Genomic DNA, 17,487 nt, shown 5'->3' on the forward strand with positions numbered 1-17,487 from the left:
TATATATATATATATATATATATATATATATATATATGTATGTATTTATCATGTGTCTTTTACCCCAGGCATGTGATCCTACAAAAGATCTAGTCCGTCACGTGCCCAAGACTCATTTAATGTCCGAGACCGAATGGAGAAACCTGGGAGTTCAACAAAGTCCAGGTTGGGTTCACTATATGATGCACAATCCTGAACCCCATGTCCTACTTTTCAGAAGACCCAAACCCGATGAGAATAATGCCGGTGAAGTTTTGCTGGCATATTAAATATTATGAATAATGTGATGAGACAAGTGATTGTACTAAGAATTTTTTTAGTATGTGGGAAGGAGGTTCTAAGCAATGTTAATATATATAAATAGATATTTATTTTGATGTGTAGATTTTGTATTTAAAGATGTGATTAAAGTATTTTGATTTATTATGTTAGTTTTTCTATAATGATAAAAAAAATACTCAATGAAAGGAAAAATTCAAAACAAGGATTAGGATGAATAAAAAAACGAAATTACAGCTGTGCAGTGAATACAATGAATGAGAAATAACAACAACAAATAAATAACAATAATAATAAATAATAATAATAATAATAAATGAACAACATATGAATGAGAAATTAAACAATGAGTAAGAACAATAATACAATAAATATACAATTTGAAAATTATATTAAGAATAAAAATTATACAATGAATAATAAAATATACAATACAGAAATAAATAATGCATTAAAAATATACACTGCATAAATAAATATACACATTCATATTTCAATATAAAACAATATAAATAAACGTTAATTATTATTTAAAATTGATTATTTTCTCGGCCAATGTAAATACCACTTATTTCTCAAGTTCGATAATAAAGAAAGAAAGAAAGAAATTATGTTGAATTTTTATAAAATTTATATCAAACTGAGTTAAATACTGTTTCTTTATATATATTGAATAATATATTTGAAGATATATTCAAGGAAAAAATACAATAAATGATATAATTTGAGAAAATAAAACATATACAATAAATAAAAAAAAATCAATGAATAAAATTGCAAAAAATACAAGAAATAACAAAAAATATATACAATAAATAAAAATTATGTTTAAAAAAATATGAATAATTTAAAATATATATATATTTAACTACAAAACTAATATACTTTATTTTCGAAATAAACAGTTGAGATTTTATTTAAATTCTGAATTATTAATTATTAAATTTTTATTAATATTAAATTTACCAAAACATTTTTGTACATTTCTTATATTATTGTCTATACTTATTTCAAAAATTACTAAAATAAAATATCCAAAAATAAAAAGATGCAGTTTTTAGAATTCTTTTAGAGTATTAAATTATCTAAAATAAATTAATTTGCATTTAAAATAAAATTAAAAGCATAAGTAAATATCCATGAAATAATATATGTGAGTACATTTCTTCACATTTTTATTTATATTTTAAAAATTACTTAAAATATCTAAATGTAGTCTTTAAAATTTATAAAAATATTAAATTATCTTAAGGCAAAATGCCACTTACACCTGGTTTAAACAAAATAATCGTTATTTTGAAAAAAAATGTAGCGCAATAAAAAAAAACATATAATTTTGTAGAATTTAATATAAACTCATAATAAAAATTTTTTTTGGGTAAAATAATGGGCAAAAAATTAATAAAGTAAGTATTTGCATATAAAAAAATATTTTATATAAAATTTTAATATAATTAAACATTATATATATATATATATATATTTATATATACAAAAAATCAGTGTACAACAATGTTATCAGAAAAAGATTAAAGAGAGCTTATCAGCATCTTAATTAAACATGCTTTTGTATTTATCAAGATTTAATTATTATTAGTCCTATGTTAATATGTATATTCCCCAACATCCATTATGAAAATCTAATAAATTAAAAATGTCTTTTATTAGCTGACCATTATTAAAATAAAGTTGTCTTTGTTTGTTTAGGTAAGTCCACCATTGGACTCTTATCAGAGTAACACAACTCTACAAATATAATAAATTATAGGAATATTTCTATTAAATATACATAGTGGAATTAATTAACTATATTGTTAATATGTTGTGGACAAGATGATTATAAGTTTTAGTGTTAAATTAATATTAAAACAGTGCGGATGAAATTTGCAGATTTTGAGGTTAGGTTTGTACATCAGCTGTTAAGTGTCAAAAATTATTTTTATTTTGGGTTTAAAAGAATTTTGCCGTGACCTAGATAATAAATATATATTTAAAATTGTTTGTAGCACTCAAATAATACAGAAAAATGTTATTTTATATACATAACGGGTATTTTACTTAATACAGGAATTTTTGTATCTGGTATGAGATTTTTAATTTTTTTTTTCAGATTGTATGAAGTATTTAAGAAGTTTTGATGTCCAAACAAGATGAAATTTGCAGAACATTTGTCAGCACATATTACTCCAGAATGGAGGAAACAATATATAAATTACGAGGTAAGATAATTTGTACCTAGATAGATCTACGATGGAATTTAATTTGTACCTAGCTTTACTGACGTTGAAAAAAGTGGATTGTTATTGAAATCTAAATGCTGTCTGTAAGAGATCTAATAGTTTTTTATTTTTGTGCTTTATATTTTTGTATATCAATAGTCCTAAAAGCATTCTAAGAAATTTAATTAGTACCTAGCTTTACTTGACCGTTGAAAGAAGATGTATTAAATTACTATTTGTTATTGAAGCCTACGTGTATTCTAAATGCTGTCTTTAAGAGATCTAATAGTTTTCCATTTCTTTGCTTATTGACTTTATATTTTTGTACATCGATAGTCCTAAAGGCATTCTAAGAAATTTAATTAGTACCTAGCCTTACTGACTGCTGAAAGAACATGCATTCAATTACTATTTGTTATTGAAACCTTTGTGTATTCTAAATGCTGTCTTTAAGAGATCTAATAGTTTTTTTTATTTTTGTGCTTATTAACTTTATATTTTTGTACATCAATTGTCTTAAAAGGGATCCAAGGAATTTAATTAGTACCTAGCTTTACTGACCGTGTATTGAATTACTATTTGTTATTGAAACCTTCATGTATTCTAAATGTTGTCTTTAAGAGATCTAATAGTTTTTTATTTTTGTGCTTTATATTTTTTATGATAGTCTTAAAGGGATTTGGTGGAATTTAATTAGAACCTAGCTTTACTGACCATGTGAATTCGTATATTTATAGACAAAATATAAGAGCTTATAAATAGGACGATGTTTATATATGTTAATGAAGGACCTTATCTCATATCTCTATTCGTGTTTTGTTTCAGGAAATGAAAGCAATGTTATATACTGCTGTAGAGGAGGCTCCTGCAGCAGATTCCGTAGAACCAGAAGTGTTGGCTAGACATTTTGCACATTTCGATGAACAGTTTTTCCACTATTGTGATAATGAACTTAAGAAAATTAATACTTTTTACTCAGGTATATGATAATGATAATATATATATATATATATATATATATATATAAGAAATAAATTTATTTTATTATTTGCAGAAAAACTTGCCGAAGCCACCAGGAAATTTGCTGCTTTGCACACAGAGTTAAAAGCATCTTTAAGAGTGAGCTTTTTTCTATAATATTTATATATATATATATATATATATATATATATATATACATATGTCAATTACATTTTTTCCAGATGGGTAGCAATAAGAGCAAGCGAGAAACAGCAAAAAAGGCCCTCTTGCCATACCGCAAAGTCCAGGAATTAAAATTGGCTTTTAGTGAATTCTATTTATCTTTAATATTACTCCAGAATTATCAGAATTTAAATCATACGGGTTTCAGGAAAATACTCAAAAAACACGATAAGGTAATAAAAACATTAAATATAAAATTATGCAGCTTTTTGTATTCTAAGTGTTTTTATTTATTTTTTTTGTTTCAGCTTTTATCTGTCGAAATTGGTGCCAAATGGCGAAAGGAGCAAGTTGAGACCTCACATTTTTTTACAAATAAAGACATTGATAAACTTATTAATGAAACTGAAAGTGCTGTGACTAATGATTTAGAAGGTAATTAATTTATTTACTTAAATATTCAATATTAATTGTGACAAAAATCGAGAATGAAAATTTTTGCATAACTTTACGTTTCAAAGAGTTCTGAATATTTTGGCACACCTAAAGAAAAAATGGATGTGCGTGTGTGTGCGTGTGTGTATGTATGTGCGGATACGAATTTTTGTCGACAATTTCGGGAACACGAGTCAACCGATTTGAATAATTAAAAAAAAATCGATTTCTTTTAATAAGGACACGTGCTGATTAATTTTTGGCAAGGACAGGTCCAGCCGTTACGGAGATACGGAGCAAAGAGTGAAGAAATTAGAAATCGAGTTTTTGCGAAAACGGAGCGTCCGATTTGAATGATTCGAAAAACATTTTATTTGTATTTTTGGGAAGGCAGGTCTAGCGGTTTTGAAGTTTTAATAAAAAAGTGAAAAAATGCGGATAAAAATGATCATTAGACATATGCACATCAAACTATCAGATATTTTATAGAGATTTTAATAATGTGTACACATTTTGTGTCATTTTTTTGGGTTCCGTACCAAGATTTTTAATTGGTTCAAACAAATGTTCTCGACATTTTCGACAATATGCCCCGATATAAAAATTTGGAATAAAACGACTTTGAATTCGATCTTTTATTAATCTTTGGAAATGAATAGAAAATTCGGGACATTTTTTTGGTTTTTGTCAAATAACTCACAAATATCATATGAAAGCACCCCATTTCAGGTAGATAGGTAAAACTAGATAAAACTTACTACGATTTCATGCCAACAGTTATATACACCCCGATATAAAAATTTCGAATAAAACGACTTCGAATTCGATGTCATGTAGAATAAGCTCATTGCCAAATTTAATAGGCAAATATAAATTTATAATAAATAATTTATTTGAAATTATGCAAAATAATTATTGATTATTTTCGTTCCTCGAATGCTTAATCACAGTATGGGTAGTTTCAACAAATTGCTTTAAGCCACGATGCCATACACCACTAGATTTTGTTTTTGAGCATCGGATTTTAATTTTAATTCTGGCTAAAGTTCTAAAGCTCACTTATATACTTTAAATGAATAATTTTAACTTTACAATTCGGTTTATATAATTCTTATAAATATTAGACAATGCTATAGTATTCATAATAATCTATTTGAAAATATTCCTCGAACATTTCGTTACGGTACGGAAAGTTCCAGCAATTTGCCTTAAGCCACTAGGTTTTTTTTTTTTTTGTTATAGGTGGTGATCGCCAAAGGGCGATGAAAAGGCTGAGAGTACCTCCCTTAGGCGAACAACAAAGTCCCTGGACAACTTTTAAAGTCGGACTATTTTCCGGAAGCTTTATTGTCTTAGTATAACAGTCATACTCTCCGGTAAGTTAAAGGGCACAACTAGTGTGAAATTTTCAAAAAATCGAATTTTCAATTTTTCCATATTTCGATAGGTTATACCTTTAACCCTCCGTCGGTCGGCGTGGTCTAGCCAGACTTTTTTCGACTTCAATTAAAAAAAAAGAATACTTCTAGTAATCCTATCGACTTGAAATTTCTTGACTTTTCTTAAAATTTCATTAGCTGTCGATCAATGAAAAAATCAGGACGAAAAAATGCACAGAAGGATAATTATAAGGATATTAACTCTATTATACTTCGAACGGTCGGAAAGGTCTGTCTAGACCACCCATACATTTTGTATGAAATATAGGCTTTTTGATATATGTAAACCAGTATTTTGTCTTTTTTCTGGTATTTTCTATTTAAACTGCGTTGTATATATTCTTTGCTTTGTGTTGTAATATGTGTGTTAGTATTTTCATGACGAGAGTTCCTTGAAAACCTACCAAACTTATTGGTAATCGCAAACTCTGAAAATCGGATGAGTAATACACACATTATCAACAATTTTTCTACCCGTACTGCGTTCGAAATTTTTTTTTGGAAACCTATAGTGAAATTATATTTTCACTTTGACCGTTTTACAGCTCATTTCAAATGCGACGCACCTCATTTCGTTTTCATGTGAATTTCACATTTATTTCAAAAGAATAAATATTGTTTTTCATTGATATAAATCAGAAAAATTAACAAAAAAGCAACGATTTTTTTATATTTCTTGATTTTTTATATAATATAATATGTAATATTTTTATTATAAGCAAGTACAACACATGCAAAAGACGGTAAGAAAAAGAAAAAATCAAAACTTTAAATATTTACTACTAATAATCGTTAATATATAAGTCACCAAAAACTCATTTATCCCATATAAATGCATGTAAAATGAATGGTGGTCCAGCCAGACCTTTTCGACCGTTCGAAGGTGAAAAAATATCCGACCGACGGAGGGTTAAAAGTAACATACCAAAATTTTAAATCGATATCTTAAATAGTTTTTGAGTCACAGCCATTTAAATGGTGTATATATAGTATACAGTATAGCGCTCATTTTATATTTAAACGCATTTTTCTCGAAACAGCATTTTCCGAATTTGCTGCAGCGATTACACAAAAACAAATGATCCGATCACTATCGAATTATTTTTACATGTCATATATATAGTTCTCTGTAAAATGAACTATCGATTTTTTGATCGGATCAAAAATCGAATTTTGGCAGTCCAAAAACGACCAAAATTTTGGGTAAAATTTGACTTTTTTAAAAAAATACCGTCATTTTGTCAATTTTTTATTAACTTCCCGTAGGGTAAGTTATTGTAATGGGCCGAAAATCGGAATTGAAAATTTTTACATTTCTCGACGTTTTGAAGGTTTCTGAACGTTTTGGCATACCTCAGAAAAAATGGATGTGTGTGTGTGTGTGTGTGTGTGTGTATGTATGTATGGATACAAATTTTCGTCCACGTTTTCGGGCGTACGGATCAACCGATTTGAATGGTTCAAAAAACATTCGATTCCTATTGATAGGGAAAAGAGCTGATTAGTTTTTGGCAAAGGCAGGTCCAGCCGTTTCGAAGATACGGAGCAAAGATTGCAGAAAATAGAAATCGAATTTTTGAGAGAACGGAGTATCCGATTTGAATGATCTAAAAAACATTCAATTAGTAATGATTGGGAGAAGTGGTTATTAGCTTTTGGCAAAGGCAGGCCCGGCCATTTCGAAGATACAGAGCTAAATGTGCAAAAAATGGCAGTTTTTGAGGGAACTAAGCGTCCGATTTAAATGATTCAAAGAACTTTCTGCTTGTCTTAACAAAATAATTGATTTTGGAAAAAAAAATTTGTTCCATTTTTTTTTTTTTTTTGTATATCGAAATATTTCAGATTTTATTTTTAATTCTGACTATAGTTCTAATATACTTTACAAATAATTTCAATTCTGCAATTCAGTTTATATAATTCTTATAAATATTAGACAATGTTACAATATTTATAATAATCTATTTGAAAACATTCAGTATTCCACGAACATTTCGTTACGGTACGGGAAGTTCCAGCAATTTGCCTTAAGGCACGATGCCATAATTGCCTCAAGACAGAATTCCACTTACAGCTAGTTTTTTTTCTTTATCGTAGTTCATCTTTTAGACAATATTATCTAAATTAACGAAAATTTTTTTTTTGAATTTCATCCACGTAGAGAAGGCCGGAATCACTGCAGCAGTGAAGGGTCTTTTTTTGTCGCGCCGTTGGAGATCGACTATAACTTAAAAAATATTAAATTTTTTGCTTCAAAAATTTTACTATGTATTCTTAAAACATGTATAAATACATTCCTAAAATTTTGTAATGATTGATAAAGTATTTTTTTAATATAAATTTCCAAAAATCACCTTTTTAGGCGGTTACACTAGTTGTGCCCTTTAAAGGACACATTTTAAATATCCTTTTACCAACTATTCTTTATCCCTTAGCAATTTTTCGAGACACAACAACCGAAAGTCTCCTGATAGCATTCAGACTCTACAGAGGTCCTCTTCTGATAATCGAGTTTATTTTTCTTCTCGGAGTCAACGTTTACGGTTGGCGTTCATCAGGAGTGAACCATGTCTTGATTTTCGAGCTGGACCCAAGAAATCATCTATCTGAGCAGCATTTGATAGAATTGGCAGCAATTTTTGGGGTCGTCTGGACCTTAAGTATACTTAGTTTTATTTATAGTGCCAGTCTGAGCATTCCTCCGTATGTCAACCCTTTGGCGTTGACTGCGATCATGGTCGTGTTCCTGGTGAACCCTTTCAAGGTCTTCAGACACGAGGCCAGGTTCTGGTTGTTAAAAATCTGTGTAAGTGGGTAAAAGATAGTTTTGGATGATACTTGCGTTTTATGGGGTTTTATACATTTTTTTTTTCAGGGCCGGATGATAGCAGCACCGTTTTTTGCAGTGGCGTTCGCTGATTTCTGGCTCGCCGATCAATTGAATTCCCTTGTGGGTTCCATGCTGGACTTTCATTTTTTAGCTTGTTTTTATATCACTAATGGAAATTGGCTTCAAGCAGCCGGAGGTAAGATAAAGATTTTATATATATATATATATATATATATATATATATACTAGCTGACCCGGCAAACGTTGTTTTGCCATGGAAAATATTTCAAGTATAAAATGTTTAGTACGAAAATAACTGATTGCGAATGTATTACGTAAGTGAAAGGAGCAGATGACAAAAATATATGAATAGTTTACCCACTGCAAAGCATGCCACATATAAATGTTCCTTATTAATCTGGAACTTTTTATTATATTTATACTAGCTGACCCGGCAAACATTGTTTTGCCATAAAAAATATTTTTAGTATAAAATATTTAATACGACTGGTTGCATATGTGACGCATAAATGAAAGGAACGGCTAACAAAAAATATATGAATGGTTTACCCACTGCAAAGCATGCCACATATAAATGTCCCTTAATAGTCTTTGCAAGGTGGCACATTTCTAATTCAAGATTTTGATATATTATTCCCGTGTTTTTTATTGAGTGAGATCGAAAAAAAGGAGAGAGTGAAAAATTGTACAGCTTTGCCATAAATTTGTATGGTAAACTAAAACTATTGTAGATTTAAATTTTAATATTTTAATGTTTTTTTATTAAAAATATACAGTTTGTGCGCATCGGGAAATGTTTGTTTAATGGGTAAATGGGAGAAAAAAATGAAAAAAATAGTTTTTCTAAATAAAAAGTGTTTATGTATTTTTCCATTTCGAGTTATAGAATTTTAAAATATAGTAAATAGGCTCAAAAGTGAAAAAAATTTAGGGATGGACAACATTTGATAAAAATAATTAGTATTTTAAAGTAAAAATAAATAAAATAAAAAAATAAATAAAATAAAGAAATGTGACTCCAAAATTTAAAAAGGCTGGACAACTCTTAATAAAAATAAATTGTTTTTTAACTTTTCGTAGGGCAAGTTATAGTAAGGGGCCGAAAATCGAAAATGAAAATTTTTGCATTTCTCGACGTTTTGAAGGATTCTGAACATTTTGGCATATCTTAGAAAAAATTGATGTGTTTTGTTAGTCCGTAATTTTTTGTCGACGATTTTGGGCGCACGGATCAACCGATTTGAATGGTTCAAAAAACATTCGATTCCTATTAATAATGAGATGTGCTGATTAGTTTTTGGCAAAGGCAGGTCCAGCCGTTACGGAGATACGCAGCAAAGAGTGCAGAAAATAGAAATTGAGTTTTTGAGAGAACGGAGCGTCCGATTTGAATAAATCAAAAAACATTTTATTTGTATCAATTTTTTGGGGTTCCGTACCAAGATTTTTAATTTTGATCTTCATTTATATGGTTCAAACGAATAACCTCGACATTTTCGATTCGTAGGATTAAAAAAATATTCGGTTTGTACTCGTTTTTGCGAAAGGCATGTCCAGCCGTTACGGAGAAATCGAGCGCAAAGAGTGTAAAAATGGTCAAAGTTTTTGAGAGAGCGGATCATCCGATTGGATTAATTCAAAAAACCTTCTGCTTGCGTAGACGGTGTGCAAAAAATGTTTTTATAAAATTTCATAATTTTGAAGATTTTCAAAAAACAAAATCAAAATTTTCGAAAAAAATCTAAATTTTGAAAAATTAAAAAAAATATCTAAATTTAAAAAAAAACAATTTCTGACCAAAATTTGAAAACTTTTCGCAACTTTCAAAAAAAAAATTGAATATTTTCAAAAACTAAAAGAAATCGATTTTTTTTTTTCAAAAAAATTTGAACGTTCAAAAAATCTTCAAAATTTATTTATTTTAATGAAAAAAATTGAGAAATTTGTTGAAATATGTAACAATAAAACCTGAAAGTTTCGTTTTAATTAAATATTTATTTCCTTCCCTAAAAATTCCTCAAAATCAGCGAATTTTCAAGCCTTTAAGCAGGCACCCCCCGTTAAGGCAGGATGTCATGCACCACTTTAACTTGTTTTTTTTTTCAGATACCTCACAATGTATGGAAAATTCCTTCATATCCAGGCCGATTGTGAATTGCATTCCAGCCTGGATCAGGTTTGCCCAGTGTCTTCGTCGGTATCGAGATTCCAGGGAAGCTTTTCCCCATTTGGTGAACGCTGGCAAATATTCGACGACTTTTCTGGTCGTCATTTTTGCCACTTTGAAGAACTTTTATGCAAGTAAGATAAAAGAAAATTATAAATTATTCTTGTTGGGAAATACATTTTTTTCATATTTTGTGTATTTTTGAAGTAAAACTTCTTTAGGCACGACTAGGGTGTAAATCCGTACAAATGCAACGGAAGTAGATAAGATAAGATAAGAGTCGAGAGCCAATGATTCGTCATTCGCTCTCGACGGTATCATTTTTATACGGGTCGATTATGATTAGTCGTCGTGTATGTGAATAGACATTAATAAAATTATACTGCTAATAGTAAAATTTTGCATTTGTTTTGTGCAAATATCTTGAAAATTTGTTCTAAGACTTATCAAACATCTTATATTTTTAAAAAGTACATAAAATTCCCTGCAAATCCACATTAATCAAATTATACAAAATTATATAAATTTGCTTAAAATTGCATCAAACATATAATTTATCATACGACGCTCAAACCGGACTTAAGAGGCATGATAATCGTGCGCACGTTTTTGGTTTTTTGCAAATATCTTGAAAATTAGTTTTAACACTTATCAAACATCTTATATTTTTAGAAAGTACATAAAATTCTCTGCAAATCTACATTAATGGAATTATACTTCATAATAGTAAAATTTTGCCTAAAATTATAACAAACTTATAATTTATTACTCGAAGGTCAAACAATACTTAATTGGTACGGTAATCTTGCGCACTTTTTTGGTTTTGTGCAAATATCTTGAAAATTTGTTCAAACACAAACGCAAACGAGATATGTCGTTGTATGCGTACCAATATCAACAAGGAAATCGGCATAGATAAATAAACATTTTAAAGTTACATCGTAGTACAAATCTTTATTTAATGAAAAATGCCTGATTCAGAAGAATATTTTACTTTATCCCTTGAAAATAATAAAACAAATTAAACATTTGTGCCGTGTACTAAACGTAAATTTATTGATTAGAAATTATTTCTATATTATTCGCAGTTTCTATAAATCTTTGAAGTTATTGAAATGTAAAATATTTTTTACGCAAGACAGATATTACAGCTGTTCAAAAAATGAGATTATATCGCCAGCAAAAAAGTAAAAAAAATTCAAGCAGTCAATGAATGTATGTTAATTTTAATTACATGAAGTTGTTAAAAAAATGCTATTTGGCGGTCAAAAATGATCATTAGACATATATACATGAAATTATCAGATATTTTATAGAGATTTTAACAATAAGTATAAATGTTGTTTACATTGTTATGTGTTCCGTACCAATGTTAATCCGTCAGACGGCGACGCGGCGCTTACGCGCTTCGATATTTTGTCTCTATGCAGTTAAAGCAGTTCAATTGGTTTGAAAAAAAGTTCAGAATTTGCAAAATATGTCAAAATAAAGAGCACATTTTTTTTTCAAAGAATAGTAATTTTTTGTCAAATTTATAGTTTCTCAAAAATCTCATTTTCTTAAGTAAAATTTTTGGTACGGGAAGTTCCAGCAATTTGCTTTAAGGCACGATGCCATGCGCTCCACTAGTTATAAATCTTGGATGTTATTAAAATGGAAAATATTTTTTACGCAAGATAGATATTACAGCTGTTCAAAGAATGAGATTATATTGCCAGCAAAAAAGTAGAAAAAATACAAGCAGTCAATGAATGAATGTTAATTTTAATTACATGAAGTTCTTCAAACACAATTATTACATGATGAGTGAAGTTGCAAAAACAATATTTGTTTAGGCGTTGTTTAACATATTTTAGTATTTATTAATCAGTAATTACTTTATTTCTCTAATGAAGGTTAATTTCTAAATGCTAATTACAATGACAAACCGATCATGTCGTATTTGAAGGATGACTTTAATTACATTATTGTTTATAAATATTATACATATTTTTAATGCTATTATAAATATATAATTTATAATTTATCGTTATATTAATGTGTATAAAGGTTGACGACACTGATAAATGTGTGCGTCACGAGTGTTATTATATTACTAATTAAAATTATTCAAAATTGTTATATGATGTATTTATTTTTACTTACTTCAATCGCGTGTGAACTTTACACGCACTCTTTTTTTAATATTTTGTGTATATTTTTATTTTTTAGGCAATTACGAAAGCAATTTTGAGAATCCCTATCTCTATCTGTGGCTTATAAGTTCGGTGGTGAGTTCATTGTACGCTTACACGTGGGATGTTAAAATGGATTGGGGGTTGTTCGATAGCAATGCTGGGGAAAATCAATTTTTAAGAGAAGAAATTGTATACTCATCAACGGTAATATAAATATTAAATATATATATATATATATATATAAATATTTTTAAAATTATTTTTTATTCCAGAGTTATTATTATTTTGCCGTCATAGAAGATTTTATTCTAAGATTTACGTGGCTGCCATCGTTTCTTTTAACCGAGTACAATTTTGTGAGCGGGGACATTCTTACATCTATACTGTCACCATTGGAAGTGTTTAGGTAAGTTTTTATTCAAATATCTCAAAAACTAGTGGTGTATGGCATCGTGCCTTAAGGCAAATCGCTGGAACTTCCCGTACCGTAACGGAATGTTCGAGGACTTAAAATAATCCATAAATGCTGTAAATAATTTCAAATAGATCATTTGTCATTTTTTTTTAAATTAGATTTTTTTTGATAATTTTGAAATTTTTGCAAAATTTTGAAGGTTTTTTGAAAGTTCGAATTTTTTTGAAAAAATGGATTTTTTTTGAGAATGATTTGAGAATGTTTGAATTAATTGCTGTAAATAATTTCAAATAGATCATTTGTTAATTTTTTTTAATTAGATTTTTTTAATAATTTTGAAATTTTTGCAAAATTTTGAAGATTTCTTAAAAGTTCGAAATTTTTGGAAAAAATTATTTTTTTAATTTTTTGAAAATTTTTGAAAATATTCTATTTTTTTTTGTAAGTTGCGAAAAGTTCTCAAATTTTTGTCAGAAATTCTTTTTTTTTCAATTAGTTTTTTTAATAATTTTGAAATTTTGGAAAATTTTTAAAAGTTCGAAATTTTTTAAAAGTTCGAGAATTTTTGAAAATATTTGATTTTTTTTTTTAAGTTGCGACAAGTTCTCAAGTTTCTGTAAGGAATTGTTTTTTTTTTTTAATTCTGATATTTTTTAAGATTTTTCAAAATTTAGATTTTTTTTTTTTTAAATTTTGAATTTTTTTGAAAATTTGATTTTTTTTTTTTTGAAATTCTTTAAAATGATGAATTTTTTGTAAAATCATTTTTTGCACACTGTCTACACAAGCAAAAGGTTTTTTGAATCAATCCAATCGGATGATCCGTTCTCTCAAAAACCAATGCTTCCGAAACGGTTAGACGTGCCTTTTCCAAAAACGAATACTTTTTTTAACATACGAATCGAAAATGTCGAAGTTATGCGTTTGAACCATATAAATGAACTTCAAAATTAAAAATCTTGGTACGGAACCCAAAAAAATTGATACAAAATGTGTACAAAATATTGTAATCTCTATAAAATATCTGATAATTTGATGTGCATATGTCTAACGATCATTTTTACCGCCCAATGGCATTTTTTTGAACTTTTTTAATTGAATCCCCGAAACTGCTAGATCTGCTTTCCCAAAAATTTCATCAGTTCTTCATTTTGTCAATACAAATAAAATGTTTTTAGAATCATTCAAATCGGACGCTCCGTTCTCTCAAAAACTCGATTTCTATTTTCTGCACTCTTTGCTCCGTATCTCCGTAACGGCTGGACCTACTTTTGCCGAAAAATAATCAGCACATCTCCCTATCAATAGGAATCGAATGTTTTTCGAATTATTCAAATCGGTTGATCCGTGTTTCCGCAATCGTCGACGAAAAATTCAAAGGACGTTTTGCGGAAGCTTGTTTTATTCAACTATAAAACAAATGGGTTGTAAATAGACGCTATGATGTATTTTAGTTCAAACAATATGTTTTTGGATTGTGTTTTTGAAGGTTCTTGATGCGCCCAAAAATTTTTATAATACGTCCATAATTTTAGGAGGTTTGTATGGAATTTCTTCCGTTTGGAAAACGAACATTTGAATAATTGTGGTAAATTCAGAGCCGTTCGTGATATTTCTGTGGCCCCCTTAGATTCATCGGATCAATTAACTATTTTAAGGATGATGGACGAGGATGATGGTGTTACAAATAGGTAACAATAATTGTAGAAAAATTTTAATTTCGATTTTCGGACGACTACAAGCGGAATTTAAATTTATTTATTATTTATCTCTATCTCCAGATATGGTAAAAACAAAAAACCAATCAGAAAAGTTAAAGATCCCGAAAAGAAGTCCCTTCTAAAGCACGACTCGATGCAGGATTTGGCTTTCCGTATCGAAATCGATAATAATAAGCAAGGCTGAGTAATTAATTAATTAAACAAAACTAAATAGAATTACCTATACATAATAGCTAATTAATTAAATAAAAGTGATACTTTAATCATGTAGGTTTACCACACCTCTCCCTTATATAGATAGCCATAGATTTATATTTTTATAAAAGTAATAATGTACTGCAATAATAATTTTTTAATACATTTTTTATATAATGCCTCTAACGAAGTTGCCTTAATGAAAAATATGCTTTTTAGATGAAAAAAAAAAAAAACAAATTAATGTTAATGGAGGACAAATGAATTTTGTACAGATAAATATTTCCTGGACGAAATTATTGTTCAAAAATGTTGATTAGATAAAAAGATATTCCTTTTTGATAGAAATTACCAGGGTAACAGATATTAATTAGTCAAATCTTTTTAAAATAAATTATCAATCCAATGCATTCCAATAGTTGTGTTTTCAGGGCTCAAATTCTTACTTTATATTTGTATTGGCATTTTATCTAGTATATTTTATATGTATAATTCTTTTTGTATTATTTTCATACCAAAGTTTTTACAAACGTCATGTCTGTTTTTATTATTAAGAACAAAAACACATCGGTTGCTTTTTGTAAGTTTGTTAATGTAATAAAATTAATGTTATCTAAATTTCATAGTTTATTATAGTGTATATTTATTTTTAATATTTGTCTATAGTTTTGTGTAAAATATATAGTTAATAAATATTTTTATTGTGTTTTACTGTTTACTTTTTACACATATATTCTAGCCAGATGTAGTTGTTAACTAGTTATTGATTCTTCAGGACGTAGTGTTTTTACCAGAATGAGTTATGTTAGATTTGAGTAAGTCTACTTTGATACCAAATACTTAAATTGATAAGTCCGGAATAAAAAATATTATTGATTAAATATTTAACTTAAAATTTTTAAAGATCTTTCTAAGATTATTTTTGCGTATCAATTTAAATTTTATAACTTGTGCACGATAAGACTGACCTAAGTAAAAATAAAATTGTTATCTTATTGAATGTGAATAAATAGAGAAAGTTAGTCTGTGTATTTAGAAATGTATTTTCATTCTTTAGATACCACTTCAAAACCAAAAATGTGTCCAAGAAATTATTTACTTATACAAAATTTATAGCAGTTTATTAATTTAAATGCAAATAATGCTTTAATAAAATATTTTTTCCTATGATACAAAATTTTATCATCCGATTCTAATTAGAATTTAAAGTACATCGAGTTGCTGTAGAGCGTTATAATATTAGACAAGAATAAAAACAATTTAATTATCACATATTCAAAGAGTATACACTGTATATATAGTGAAATCTACACTTTGCTTTTTACCGTATATGTTCAAAAAGGTGAATTTCACAAAGTTTAAATTTCAAATTTGAATTTCGCGCTTTAAGTTGTACAAGTGACGGCAGCCATTTTAACACATGTTCAATTGTCAAACAGATTTCCGTGAATTAACATGCTGTCGCGTTAATTAACGTTTTTTTAATTAAATCCTTGATTAGTTTTAATTAATTTATGCATCAAAACGTGTAATTAATTTAGTAGATCATTTTGATATAATAAATTTATCGTGAAACGTTAATTAAAATCCAAAAAGTGTATGTGTGTGGAAGTGCCTTGTATAGTTTGATAAGTATCTCTTTCAGGGCCTCCATTTTGAGTCAATTTTATAAGTAAGCATTTTATTTACAGCGACTTTCGTATCCTTTATTTTTATATATGCAATTGTAAAATGTATAATTTATATATGTGTTTTTGTAGGTTATTAATTCATTTACAGCGCCAATGTATCCTTTATTTATATATATGCAATTGTAAAATGTATAATTTATATTTGAGTACTTCCAACACATATCTCTTTATTATCGAATTCTAAATTCACGAAAGTCTCTAATGTAAGTCGTGTGTCGTGTATTGTGTAAAGACTTTACTCGGATAGTTGCAATAAGTCGAAGAGACATGTAACGAACAAAGTTATGTAGTGGTTCTAAAGTAGTGATTTTGTGTCGAGTACTTGAGATTTCTGGCAGATGCTCCAGAGGTGGTTCGAGTAATGAGTTAGTGTTCTGGGAGCCGCTGTAGAGGATTTCTAACAATGTAAGTGCAAAGCACGTTTTATACAAAGCGAGTCAAAGAATATATTTCTGATATATACAGGCATTTATCATGCTACATCTGATATGTAGTACTTTATTTTAAATATTTAATATTTAACTATATATATATATATATAATATATATATATATGTATATATATATATATATATATAATATATATATACCTCTCGCATTATATATATATATATATATATATATATATATATATATATATCTATATAAAGCGAGAGGTTTTTCTTCAGATGGTGAAATAATATGATAAAATTGTTCTTGGGTATCCATCCAGTAATTAATAACAGTTTTATTAAAAGAAAATGTTTTTATTTATT

General features: G+C 27.9%; 1 protein-coding gene across 1 annotated transcript; it reads left to right on the top strand.

Moving 5' to 3' along the window:
• The first annotated feature begins 2,027 nt into the window (after positions 1-2,027).
• On the top strand, positions 2,028-14,820 carry LOC113372179 (xenotropic and polytropic retrovirus receptor 1-like). Its single transcript, XM_026612507.1, is given in 14 exon segments — positions 2,028-2,177; positions 2,390-2,498; positions 3,324-3,477; positions 3,553-3,617; positions 3,701-3,874; positions 3,950-4,076; positions 5,319-5,423; positions 5,426-5,452; positions 7,951-8,321; positions 8,391-8,541; positions 10,473-10,667; positions 12,745-12,914; positions 12,983-13,116; positions 14,661-14,820. Coding segments are annotated over 13 exon segments (1,902 nt in total). The 5' UTR covers positions 2,028-2,177; positions 2,390-2,429.
• Positions 14,821-17,487: the final 2,667 nt, after the last annotated feature.

This window comes from Ctenocephalides felis, unplaced genomic scaffold (genome assembly GCF_003426905.1).
Source record: "Ctenocephalides felis isolate EL2017-DRISC unplaced genomic scaffold, ASM342690v1 CF-g0.4_SCAFFOLD_01604, whole genome shotgun sequence".
NCBI classification, from domain to species: domain Eukaryota; kingdom Metazoa; phylum Arthropoda; class Insecta; order Siphonaptera; family Pulicidae; genus Ctenocephalides; species Ctenocephalides felis.